Source organism: Peromyscus eremicus, chromosome 4, assembly GCF_949786415.1.
Source record: "Peromyscus eremicus chromosome 4, PerEre_H2_v1, whole genome shotgun sequence".
NCBI classification, from domain to species: domain Eukaryota; kingdom Metazoa; phylum Chordata; class Mammalia; order Rodentia; family Cricetidae; genus Peromyscus; species Peromyscus eremicus.
In genome coordinates, this window is record NC_081419.1 from 100,960,026 (window position 1) to 100,972,918 (window position 12,893).

General features: G+C 44.6%; 1 protein-coding gene across 1 annotated transcript in view; it reads left to right on the forward strand.

Annotated features, from left to right (window-relative positions):
* The first annotated feature begins 3,240 nt into the window (after positions 1-3,240).
* The window catches only part of Snrnp200 (small nuclear ribonucleoprotein U5 subunit 200), a 28,432-nt gene continuing 18,779 nt past the window's right edge, over positions 3,241-12,893 (forward strand). Inside the window, exons 1-14 of the mRNA XM_059261347.1 lie at positions 3,241-3,415; positions 3,836-3,999; positions 5,022-5,193; positions 6,676-6,868; positions 7,473-7,528; positions 7,792-7,890; positions 9,092-9,244; positions 9,419-9,518; positions 9,739-9,875; positions 10,337-10,420; positions 10,499-10,672; positions 11,017-11,154; positions 11,570-11,725; positions 12,283-12,453. Coding sequence (XP_059117330.1) covers positions 3,371-3,415; positions 3,836-3,999; positions 5,022-5,193; positions 6,676-6,868; positions 7,473-7,528; positions 7,792-7,890; positions 9,092-9,244; positions 9,419-9,518; positions 9,739-9,875; positions 10,337-10,420; positions 10,499-10,672; positions 11,017-11,154; positions 11,570-11,725; positions 12,283-12,453 — 1,842 coding nt within the window. The 5' untranslated portion in view covers positions 3,241-3,370. The remainder of the gene's footprint in view (positions 3,416-3,835; positions 4,000-5,021; positions 5,194-6,675; positions 6,869-7,472; positions 7,529-7,791; positions 7,891-9,091; positions 9,245-9,418; positions 9,519-9,738; positions 9,876-10,336; positions 10,421-10,498; positions 10,673-11,016; positions 11,155-11,569; positions 11,726-12,282; positions 12,454-12,893) is intronic.

The following is a 12,893-nucleotide window of genomic DNA, read 5'->3' on the forward strand; positions in this document are numbered from 1 at the left end:
CACACACATTTACGCGCGTGTGCACACACACGAAAACCCCTCTTCAACCACAGCAATGATTGAGCACCATACTAACTGAGCTCAAACTACTCTCACAATATTTATATATCTCTCTTCCTATATTTCTCAAAATCCTTTATATTTAGACATTTTAAAAATTGTCTAGCCGGGCGGTGGTGGCGCATGCCTTTAATCCCAGCACTCGGGAGGCAGAGGCAGGCGAATCTCTGTGAGTTCGAGGCCAGCCTGGTCTACAAAGTGAGTTCCAGGAAAGGCGCAAAGCTACACAGAGAAACCCTGTCTCAAAAAACCAAAAAAAAAAAAAAAAAAAAAAAACCAAAAAAAAAATTGTCTAAACTAATCTAGGTAGTGGTGGCCCACAAGGCTTTAATCCCAGCACTCAGGAGGCAGAGGCAGATCTCTGAGTTCAAGGCCAGCCTGTTCTATCAAGTGAGCTCCAGGACAGCCAAGGTCACACAGAGAAACCCTGTTTCAGAAAATAAAATAAAACAAAAATTGTCTAAGCTATTTGGAATTTTTCTTGATGTGTTTCCCAAATGATAAAAATAATGCAGGGCTTGATGGGCTTGCTCAGTGGTTAAAGGCGCTTGCTGCACAAACCTGATGACCTGAGTTCAATTCCCAGAGGCTACCTAAAAGTGAAGAGAGAGCTGACTTCACAGTTGTCCTCTGACTGCCACACATACACTGTAGCATTTGCATCCCCCCGTGACATACCTAGCCTCACACCCATTATATAAATTTATAAATAACAAATAAAAACATACACAACCACAAATACATTTAAATAATACTAATCTTTTTCTTTTTCTTTTTTCAAGACAGTGTGTCTCTGTGTAACCGTGGCTGGCCTCAAACTTGCTCTGTAGACCAGGCTGGCCTCCAACTCACAGAGATCCTCCTGCCTCTGCCTCCCAAGTGCTGGAACTAAAGGTGTCTTCCTGGGAAATAATATTAATCTTAATTTTAGAGAAACTACAAAGAAGGATATTATCTCTCATTAACCATGCTTTTGTTGTAATTGCATGTTTACCTAGGCATTCTGTCCTTAAACCAACTCTCCATGCTTAAGAATAACAAAAAATAGGGCTGGGGAGACCGATCTGCAGTTAAGAAGCACTTGTTGCTCCTGAAGAATACCCAGGTTCAATTCCCAGCTCCCACATGGCAGGGCCTCTGGTGCCCTTTTCTGACCTCCACAGGCACCAGGCACTGATGTGGTGTCCATACATACATGGCAGGCAAAACACCCATACAACATAAAATATAAGTAAATATTTAAAAATATTATTAAAAAGTCAATACTTTCATAAAATAATTCTTCTATTTTCAGTATAACATTCAGTTTTTAAACTGTCAAGTAATTATTTAAATCTTTCAAAAAGAACTCCATTTGGGAGGCTAACTATATTTGAAATATAAATTCTTGGAAACCTAAATGATAAAACATCTTCCTACTAATAAAAGAAGGAGAAAAAAAAGTAATTGAGTCCCACCTAGGATTACTATGCTCCTATTGCTGTTAAACATGTTAAGATACAGCTGTTTGTGGGGAGGTGATGGCGCACACCTTTAATCCCAGCATTTGAGAGGCAGAGGCAGGTGGATCTCTGAGTTCCAGGACAGCCAAGGCTACAGCAGAGAAACCCTGTTTCAAATAAAAAAAGGAAGGAAGGAAGGAAGGAAGGAAGGAAGGAAGGAAGGAAGGAAGGACAGCAAAGAACAGATACACAACAGTCCACACCTGAGTCACAACATCTGTGAGGCAGAGGCAGGAGGATCAAGAGTGCAAGAGAAAGCTGGCAGTGGTGGCACACACCTTTAATCTCAGCACTTGGGAGGCTGAGGCAGGTGGATCTCTTTAAGTTCGAGGCCAGCCTGGTCTACAGAGTTAGTTCCAGGACAGCCAGGGCTATACAGAGAATCCAGCCTCAAAAATAAATAAACAAATAAAATTTTAAAAAATGCAAGACAAGTCTCTGCAGAGCAAGTTTGAGGCCTGCCTGGACTCCAAAAGATCTTATCTTAAAAACTAAAGAGGGGCTGGAGAGATAGGTTAATGGTTATCAACACTTGGCTGCTCTTTCAGAGGACCTAGGTTCCAATGGCGACTCACAACCTAACTGTAGCTCCATACATTCAGTCACAGACATACACATAGCCAAAACACCCATATACATAGAATAAAATGAAAATAATGATAAACGAAACAATGAAAAATGGCCAGCAAGATGGCTCAATGGATTAAGTCACAGACTTAAGGGTAACTCATGCTTATTAAACATAAACGGAAGGCCGGGCGTGGTGGCACACACCTTTAATCCCAGCACTGGGAGGCAGAGGCAGGCGGATCTCTGTGAGTTTGAGGCCAGCCTGGACTACAGAGTGAGTTCCAGGAAAGGAGCAAAGCTACACAGAGAAACCCTGTCTCGAAGAAAAACAAACAAAAAAATAAAAAACCCCAGAAATAAACATAAAGGGAAAGTAGAAATCGCTGTTTTGTTTTCAATGTTGAGAATTATTAAAAGACTAGATACCACCATTACATAAAATGTACCACTCCTGCTTAATAAATCTGAACAGTATATCCCTACATGAGGTATTTTTCATACGTTTCTTTAGTAAAACAGCTTTTTAGATGATGCATTTGTGCTATATTGAGGAGGACAAATATATATTGCATAATATATATAATATATATATATTATATATGCTCTAATCCACACACGATTGTGCACCCTGTAATCCTGTCAGATCATTGGGCACAAATATTTCTTCCTTAACCTTCAGTCAGCTGACACAGGGGTTGAGTCTTGCGGAAACGAGTTTGGGGTAGGTTGAATGGGACAGGGTGCATTTCCCCAATTTCTCAATGCAGAAGAAAAATCCAGTCAGTTATTAGACATATAAGTTAAATTTCTCCTTCAGCTTCCTTTTCCTTAACAAACGGAGCTCCTAAGCTTCCGTTTGTCTGCAGGTGACAGCTGGTCTGAGAAAGCAAAAAATATTGCAGAAAGGGTCTTTTCACATCACACCGAAAGGGGTTTCGGCCTTGGCTTCGCAATACGTATACGTGCTAGGAACCATAGTCCGCAGGAGCGTGTGTCTTGTCGGTCCACGGAACCCGTGACCCGGATGTACTATTGTCCGCAAACTCCGCCCAGAAGCCGTGCGTATTCACCGGAAAGTATCACTTTTAGCGTGCGTCCCGGAAGCGGAAGGAAGTCCGTGTCTTTTCTCTGTCCCATACGTTTGTCCCGCGTCGTTCCTGCTGGGCCGGAGCGGTTTGTCGAGGCGGTTCGCAGCGTGTGGAAGAGTGGAACCCTGAGTTCCCGCAGCATCGGCCGCCATGGCGGATGTGACTGCCCGTAGTCTGCAGTACGAGTACAAGGCGGTGCGTGAAGTCTCAGAGGAGGGCTGCGGGCGAGGGAGGCCGTGGATAGCCACAAACACGGAGGGGAAATCAGATCTGGGTGAAGGCTGGATTAAAACACGACGGAATAACCCCAGTGGAGTTTAGGGCGCGTGAGGACTCGGGTTTTTTTCCACAGTCTCCTCAGCGCTAATCCCGTCCCCTCTACTCGTTATCCCCAATCTGCTCAACACTTTACCTACCTAAGTGTGAGTTATTATGGATACCGTTAGGAACGTTGATCGTTCACTCTACCGTTCCAGTGCTTGTGCATAGCCGTTCTATGATACTGTTTCTTCTTAAGGGGATTATTCTTTTATTCCAGTATTTTTCCATCTTCTGGTGTCACTGTGGTAATAGAAATCGAAACTTTACATATTTGATAAAGTGTGATCTTTTCAGAACTCAAATCTTGTGCTCCAAGCTGACCGCTCTCTTATTGACCGGACCCGCCGGGATGAGCCGACAGGAGAGGTTCTGTCCCTGGTTGGGAAGTTGGAGGGAACCCGTATGGGAGATAAGGCTCAACGGACCAAACCACAAATGCAGGAGGAAAGACGGGCCAAGTAGGTACCAAGGGGATGTTATGTTTTCCTTCTAATCTGAAGCTCATCTTTAGCATTTGAGCAGTAGTTTTGTTGAAGTTCCCTTGGAGGATTAGCGGCGTTTGTACAACAGTGAAACCTCTGCAAGGTTTAAAACTTCTTTGGATTTGGGTTCAATGAAGTGAAACAAAAATCTGTTGATACCTTTTGTTTCTGATTCATAGATAGATGCTAATTTTCTTCAAGCTAATTAAAAAAAATACTTGTTTTATTTTTAATTATGTGGGTGGGTGGGTGGGTGGGCGGTGGTGGTGTAATTTGGACATGCATGCAAATGCCTGTGGAGGTCAGAAGATGGTTTGGGATCCTCTGGAGCTGGAGTTTGAGGCAGTTGTGAGCTACCCAGTGTAGCGACTGGGAACTGAGCTCTGGTCCTCTCCAGAAGCAGAAGTTAGCTCCTAACTACTTGAGGCTTCCTTCTCTCCAGGCCTGTCACCAGCTGTTGTCAAGACCCTGGTTAGTCCCCGACTCCTTCCTGTGGTTGCCACTTCCCAGTGCCTTTGTTTTGTTGTTCCTCCTCTTTTCATCTTGGTCGATTCATTTAGAAAGTTCCATGTCCTCTAACCGTGTTTTCTTTCTCCTCTCTCTTTCTGTGGAGTCTTAACAGTCCCCAGGCCCTGTTTAGTTTGAGTGGTTATAATTGAGAAGAGTTGTTGAGATTTGAGAAGAAACATTGTTCCTTGGCCCTTCACTCAGAATCTGGCTTCTTTTCTAGTCATTTACTAGGAGTCACTAGAAGTAGATTCCCCTGGAGCCTAGCTTCTCTGGCTAGTAAAAGGTTAAAACAGTAAAAACTAGTCAAAATACCATTGTATAATCTCCTCCTGAGAGTAAAGAGATGCTTATTCAAGTGATTAAGGTCAAGTAGGAATTACTTATTTTGACTCATGTTCCTGCCTGCACATGTTCGATGTACAGAAAGGGTGAAGTTGGCTTGGGAAGGAAAAGTTCTCCCATTCAGCATCATATTATGTGTCCATTAGGAGAAGAAAGCGTGATGAGGACCGGCACGACATCAACAAGATGAAAGGTTATACCCTGCTCTCAGAGGGCATTGATGAAATGGTGGGCATCATCTATAAGCCCAAAACTAAAGAGACTCGGGAGACCTATGAGGTGCTGCTCAGCTTCATCCAGGCTGCTCTTGGAGACCAGGTGAGGCTGGAACCAGAAGATGAGACCTTTTGTTTGGAAAGAGAGAGGGTGATACCATAAATATTTTGGTTAAATTATTAGTTACATATATTCTGTGTGTGTGTTACTGCATGCATGTGGGAGTCAGGACAACTTTCAGAGTTGGTCCTTTCTTAACTCTGTGTGGGACTCAGAGATCAAACTTAAATTGTTGGGCTTGGTGGAGAGTACCCTTACCTGCGGAGCCATCTTGCTAGTCCAACCAGAAGAATCTTAATCTGGATCTTCCCAGCAGGGAACAGAGCAATATCATTTTTGCAAAAATGGCTAATACTTCCTGAGCACTTATTGTATCCAGAACAGAACGTTAACTGAATATGTGCTATTAACATTCATTTTCAATTTTATAGAAGAGAAACATGAGATACCTAAGTCAAAGAGATAGCATTTGTCAGTCAGAACGTGAATCCAAGTGGTCACTATCCAAAATCTGCCCTGAACCATTGCACACTTAGGATTAGATTGGGAGCCTTTATGAGTTCTCTTGTGAGGTAGGGAATAGAGGATGTGTGAACAAAGAATTAGTGCAAGTGTGACAGGATAGAGGAAGGCTGCCGAGTGCCTTATTCACATAGAGATGTGTGGCAAGCTGTTGTGGAAGTTTGTTCTGGTTCTGAAGAACACCTCCCTACCTAGTGTCCCTCCCCTCCCCGCCTCCTTTCTGGGGACTGACTCTAGGATCGCAAGCATTTTAAGTACATGTGGTACCACTGTGCTAAATCCTCAGCAGCTTCCTGTAGTCTTTTTGTTTGTTTGTTTGTTTGTTTTGTTTTCAAGACAGGGTTTCTCTTTGTAGATGACAAGGTTTCTTTCTGTAGATCAGGCTGGCCTCAAACTCAGAGATCTCTTGCCTCTATCTCCTGAGTGCTAGGATTAAAGCTGTGTGCCACCACTGCCCAGCTGTCTTTTTAAATTTTATTTTGTTTGTGTGAGACAAGGTCTCATGTAGCTCAGGCTGACCTCAAACTCAGTGTGTATTCAAGAATGACCATGAACTTCTGGTTCTGTTGCTTCTTCCCAAGTGCTAGGATTACAGGCACATGCCACTGTATCTTGTTGATAAATGTGGTCAAAGCCTGGGATACTGCAGATTTTCTTCCTTTTCTTTTTTTCTTGTTCTTTAAGTTGCTTTTCATGTATATGACTGTTTTACCTACATGTATATATGTGCACCATGTGTGTCTGGTGCCCCTGGAGATCAGAAGAAGGCATCAGATTTCCTGGAACTTTGAGTTACAATTTTTTTGAGCCATCATGTGGGTGTTGGGAATTGAACCCAGGTCCCCTGCAAGAGCAGCAAGTGCTCTTAACTTTTGAGCCACCTCTCCAGCTTCTGTAGTTTTGAAGATATATGCTTCTTTATTTCCTATATAAAATCACAAATCTGGTCAGTTTCCTTCTACATATCATTGTAGTAAATGTTGTTTGTATTTTTTTCTTTAGCCTCGTGATATCCTTTGTGGGGCAGCTGATGAAGTTCTGGCTGTCCTGAAAAATGAAAAGCTTCGAGACAAGGAGAGAAGAAGGGAGATTGACCTGCTGCTGGGTCAGACAGATGATACCAGATACCATGTGCTAGTGAACTTGGGCAAAAAGATCACAGACTACGGTGGAGACAAGGAGATCCAGAATATGGGTACTTGAGCCCTTTGTGTCCTGATCATATTTTGTGGTTCTTGGCCTTTATTAATGAGGCCATCAGCATCATTGTTAAAATTTCAGAATAGCATTGTTTTTATAACCTATTTTATGTTGCTTGAAGAGAATGGCTAATATGCCAGATGTGTTGGCACAGCTTTATAATCCCAACAAGTCAGCCTGGTCTATATAGCAAGTTCTAGGTCTTCCAGGGCTCGATAGAAAACCTCAGCTTTAGAGAGAGAGAGAGAGAGAGAGAGAGATGACTCACTGACACTAGAATCCCTTGATTCCAGCAGCCATTTCTTGGTTTTGGTTGTGAGCCTAAGCATTTAATGGTTGAGCTATCTCTTCATCCCTGGAAGCCATTTCTTATTCTGAGACTTACTGTGTAGAATGTGGGAGAGAGCAGGGAGGGTTTAGGAGCTGAAGAAGCAGAGCAGGGCAGAAGTCAGGTTGGCAGGTTGGAGAGGCCTGGGTGCTGGCTTTCATGTTGTTTATGTCTGTTTCCGGCCTGAGAATAAACAAACCAGGCAGTTGAGGAAATGGGTTCAAGCGTCTGCTAATCACTGCCCTCTTTTTGTGATTCCTTATCCCCTCAGATGACAACATTGATGAGACCTATGGTGTGAATGTACAGTTTGAGTCTGATGAGGAGGTGAGTGATGAAGTAAATGTATCCCATCTGTTTTGTGAAGTTACCAAGGTGATGAGGGTCTGTCTCATGTACTAAAATCCCTAGCGTAATGAACTACTAGTAAATTAACAGTGTATAATAAACCAGATAGACCGGAAAACTGGGGCGAAGGACTGAAAAATGCCATCCTCTGGGCACAGCACAGCTGTTGCAGTCATGAACTCAACAGCTGCAGTTGCTACTCTGGGCCTGTAGTAAGTCCGAGATTGGGGTTGTCTCCATAGGAAGGTGATGAAGATGTGTATGGGGAAGTCCGAGAGGAAGCTTCCGATGATGACATGGAAGGAGATGAGGCTGTTGTGCGCTGCACCCTCTCGGCTAATGTAAGTACAGTCTCTGTCCTGCTGTAAGCCAGCTAATTTCTGTTGTGCGCTGCACCCTCTCGGCTAATGTAAGTACAGTCTCTGTCCTGCTGTAAGCCAGCTAATTTCTGTTGTGCGCTGCACCCTCTCGGCTAATGTAAGTACAGTCTCTGTCCTGCTGTAAGCCAGCTAATTTCTGTTGTGCGCTGCACCCTCTCGGCTAATGTAAGTACAGTCTCTGTCCTGCTGTAAGCCAGCTAATTTCTGTTGTGCGCTGCACCCTCTCGGCTAATGTAAGTACAGTCTCTGTCCTGCTGTAAGCCAGCTAATTTCTGGGTGTAGCACTTCCTCCTACTAAAAAACACACTGGGCTATGCTTGTTTTTTGTTTTTTGTTATTTTGGGGGGGAGGGGGCAGTACCGGGGATTGAACCCAGGGTTTGGGCATGCTAGACAAGTGCTCCACTACTGACTGATTCTCATCTGTCTCATCTTTTTGGGTTGTGGAGCCTTTTGTTGTTTTGAGACAGGAACTTGCTCTGCAGCCCAGGCTGGCCTCAAACTTTTGATGATTGCTCTCAAGTGTTGAGATTATAGGCATGCCCGTGCCTGTCTTCCAGATTTTCTTTTGATGGATATTTGATTTTTTAAATTTGATATGTAGATAATACTGCAAAGACAACAATATTGGAGTATTTTTGTTTGTTTGTTGTCCTGGGGTTGAACTTACTGTCTTGTGCATGGTGAATGCTCCAGCAGGGAGTTACACAGCTCCAGGCTTTAAAGAAACCAGGCTGGACTTAACACTTACCATGCAGGCCGGGAGTCACTAACCTGAGGGGCGTGTGTGTGTGTGTGTGTGTGTGTGTGTGTGTGTGTGTTGTTTTCTGAGATAGAACTTGATGGACAGCTCAGACTGATGTGGAATTTGGAATTTCCTGCATCAGCCTCCTCAGTACTGGGATTACAGATGTTCTACCAAGCCCAGTTTGAGCCTTAAACAGTTAGTATTTTCATTTTCTTAGGATTTTAGTCAGTTGTTACTCTTCCCAAATATGTGAGTTAATGAAATCTTAGTATGGTGTGCGCCTGAATTCAGTGTAATAGAGTTGTTTCCTTCTGGAAAGGCCTTAGAAGGTAGCCTGTGGGATGACAGGTAAGGTTGTTGCATGATGTTAATGATGAAGAGACCTAGTGAGCCCAGTGCCTGCTTTCCTCCTAAGCTCGTAGCCTCGGGAGAACTGATGAGTTCGAAGAAGAAGGATTTACACCCTCGGGATATTGATGCATTCTGGCTGCAGCGACAGCTCAGTCGTTTCTATGATGATGCCATTGTGTCTCAAAAGAAGGCAGATGAGGTGTTGGAGATTTTGAAGGTATGGCCAAGATGGTATTTCTATTCTGTGTGTCTTTTCAGAAAGGGTCAGTGTTTAGAAGATAGCTGTCCTTACCACAATACCACCAGTGCAGGGCCACCAGTGCAGGGACGGACAGTGTTTGAAGTAGCGGGTGGCCGTGTTCTTACTATTGGTGTTATTTGCTCTCTCCAGACAGCCAGTGATGACCGAGAATGTGAGAACCAACTGGTTCTGCTCCTTGGTTTTAACACTTTTGACTTCATTAAAGTGTTGCGGCAGCACAGGATGATGAGTGAGTAGACGGTGCACTTTTCTTGCTTGCTCTGTGTGTGTGTGTGTGTGTGTACACATTCAATTGTGGCTGGATTGTGTGTGTGTGGGGGGCAGGTCTGTCCGTCCACACATTCAACTGTGAATAGATTGTGTTGCTTCTTGGGCTTCAGCATTTAATTACCTTCTTTTTGCTCAGGAATAAGCATTATTTCATTCTCTGTCCCTATCGTGTTTGGCAGTTTTATACTGTACCTTGTTGGCCAGTGCTCAGAGTGAAGCTGAGAAGGAAAGGATCATGGGAAAGATGGAAGCTGACCCAGAGCTTTCCAAGTTCCTCTATCAGCTCCATGAGACTGAGAAGGAAGACCTGATCAGAGTGAGTCCTGGTTTGTTTGCTTTCAGTGTCTGAGGTAATAAAGCGTATCTTTGGTTCCCTGGAGTTTGTCAGGTGTAAAGTCGAGTCAGCACACACATCGTTATGGCTGTGGCACTGTCTTCACCTAGCACCATGGGACCTGTTTATTACAGTCCAGGAAAGGAACATGCTTAATATACAACTTGAAGTTCCATGCCTTAGGTGTAGCCTTGGTGGGTAATTGTAGAAGACTGTCTACCTCTGACATCCTGTTTAGAACATTGTACCTTCATTGAGTGTGTGTGGTGTCCGTCCGTGTGTGTCCGTCCGTCCCCCCCCCCCCCCCCCCCCCCCCCCCGTATCTTTGGGTTTGGGGACACATGAGGTAGCACCTGTGAGTGAAAACCAACCCAGAAGGGACTAGAAGGGACGAGAACCCAGGGGAATGATGATCATTGTGCTTTTCTCTTTCCCTGCTTTAGGAAGAAAGGTCCCGGAGAGAGAGAGTCCGTCAGTCCCGAATGGACACAGATCTAGAGACCATGGATTTGGACCAGGGTGGAGAGGTGAGTGCTGGGCTATTCCCAGGCTGTGGTGGATGGGAAGCTCACCTGCTCAGCCTGTCACTATTTCCCTGTTCATAGGCTCTGGCTCCACGTCAGGTTCTGGATTTGGAGGACCTTGTTTTTACACAAGGGAGCCACTTCATGGCCAACAAGCGCTGCCAGCTTCCTGATGGGTCCTTCCGACGCCAGCGGAAGGGCTATGAGGAGGTGCATGTGCCTGCTTTGAAGCCCAAGCCCTTCGGCTCAGAAGAAGTGAGTGAACTGCTTTTCTCAATTCTGTTCTGTCTCTTCTTTTCCAGTATGGCTTTTAGCCATGGACTAAAAAAGTTACCTTGTCTCAAGGATAATACATTCTGGAGGTGGAAACTGTTCCAGAGTTTTCTGATTCTGAGACAAGGAAGTAAATAGTGATCTCTCTGGACAGGTTTATAATGGAGAATTATGAACAGTGATTGCCAGAGAATAAAGTTATAGGGAATCACAAAATGATATCATGGTAATCTTACAAGAATGGTAATTTTATAAGAAATCTTACAAAAATGAACAGCCTGCTGGAGGATCCATAGCATAAAGTGTGGGGACATTTCTTCCTCTAGCAACTGCTCCCTGTGGAGAAGCTACCAAAGTATGCCCAGGCAGGATTTGAGGGCTTCAAAACACTGAACCGGATCCAGAGTAAACTCTACCGTGCTGCCCTGGAGACAGATGAGAATCTGCTGCTGTGTGCTCCTACTGTAAGCATTGTCCTGCCGATTTTTCTGTCTTGGAAAGTTTGTGGCAAGTCGAATCTTAATCTTTACCCTAGGCTTTATTCTTTGTGTTTTTTTTTTTGTTGTTGTTTTTGTTTTTGTTTTTTGTTTTTTTTTTTTTGAGGTAGGGTCTCACTATGTAGCCCTGGCTATCCCAGTACTCACTATGTAGAACAGGCTGCCCTTAAGCTCACAGAGGTCTGCCTGCCTTTCTCTGCCTCTGCCTCCCGAGTGCTGGGATTAAAGGGGTGGCATACCATGCCTGGCTATTCTCTATTCTGTTGTGGAAGACATGGGGCAATCCAGCGGTCAGTTCTCTCTCTGGTTTGGTGCTAGCCCATGGAAGTCAGGGCAGTAGCCATAAGCAGATGAACAGACCTTGTCTCTGACCTGCCTCTAGGGTGCTGGGAAGACCAACGTGGCCCTGATGTGTATGCTGCGAGAGATAGGGAAACACATCAACATGGATGGCACGATCAATGTGGATGACTTCAAGATTATCTACATAGCTCCTATGCGCTCCTTGGTGCAGGAGATGGTGGGCAGCTTTGGAAAGGTAGGTCGCAGCTTCTTTAGAAGATACTTGCCGAAGATGTCCATGAAGTGGGGAGGGGCCTATGTGTCACTGTTCCTTTGGTTAGGGAATCTTTGGGTGTTTTTTGCCATTTCCAGGTAGAACTTGACCCAAGTAATTTCTGAAGCAAAAATATCTTGACCTCTCTTACATGGACTCCATCTTTCTTTGATCATCTCCATAGTGGTTTCGGAGTCATTGTATCTTAAAGTAGTTCTGGCACATGGATATGGTCGATAGCTTGTGGGTTGTTACTCTGGTTCCATTTTCCTATATGTGTCCATTTTCCTGCTTCATGTAGGACTCCTAGAGACCCTTTGCCTTATCTACCTGAGTGGAACTGAACTTGTTTAAATAATATTTGTTCATCTTTCCTTATTCACCAGATACTTAACTTCTCCTAGTCCCCAGCCCAGAAGCTGCTGTCAGGCCCTTCAAGCACCATCTACCCGACTTTGCACACATTAGTCAAGCCCCTGCCACTGAGCTGCACTTCCAGCCCCATCATTTGTCACTGCTGATGATCCTTTCTTCCCCAGCGCCTGGCCACGTATGGCATCACCGTTGCTGAGCTGACTGGAGATCACCAGCTGTGCAAGGAAGAAATCAGTGCCACACAGATCATCGTCTGCACCCCTGAGAAGTGGGACATCATCACACGCAAAGGCGGGGAGCGTACCTATACTCAGCTGGTGCGGCTCATTGTCTTGGTGAGTGGGGAGAGTGAAGGGAAGGAGAGACCAACTGTGGTCAGGGAGTGTTTGCTGCTCTTGTGGTGGGGTGAACCTGGGAGAGCAAGCCTAAAAATGAGGTGGACTAAAGTCTCCTGCAACAGCCAACTTTATTCAGAGCATCGGGCAATTTATACTCTGAGGGTTAAGAAGAGTCACCTGAGTAAGGTGTTCAATCACAAGGACAAGCCATACGTGGCAAAAACATATTTTCCCTTAGAGGCACATGACCAACAAGAGTGGAAGTCAACTCACTCTGCCTGCTACACCTGGGAGGAGCACAGAACACATTCCAAGAGCAATTCGGTGATTTTGAGGAAACTGAGGTCACCAGACTCTTGTTTTCTCACAAGCGACTCAAAATTCTCATACAACTCCATTATTGGACTGTATTCTGACGGGAGGATTTGCTGTTTTCC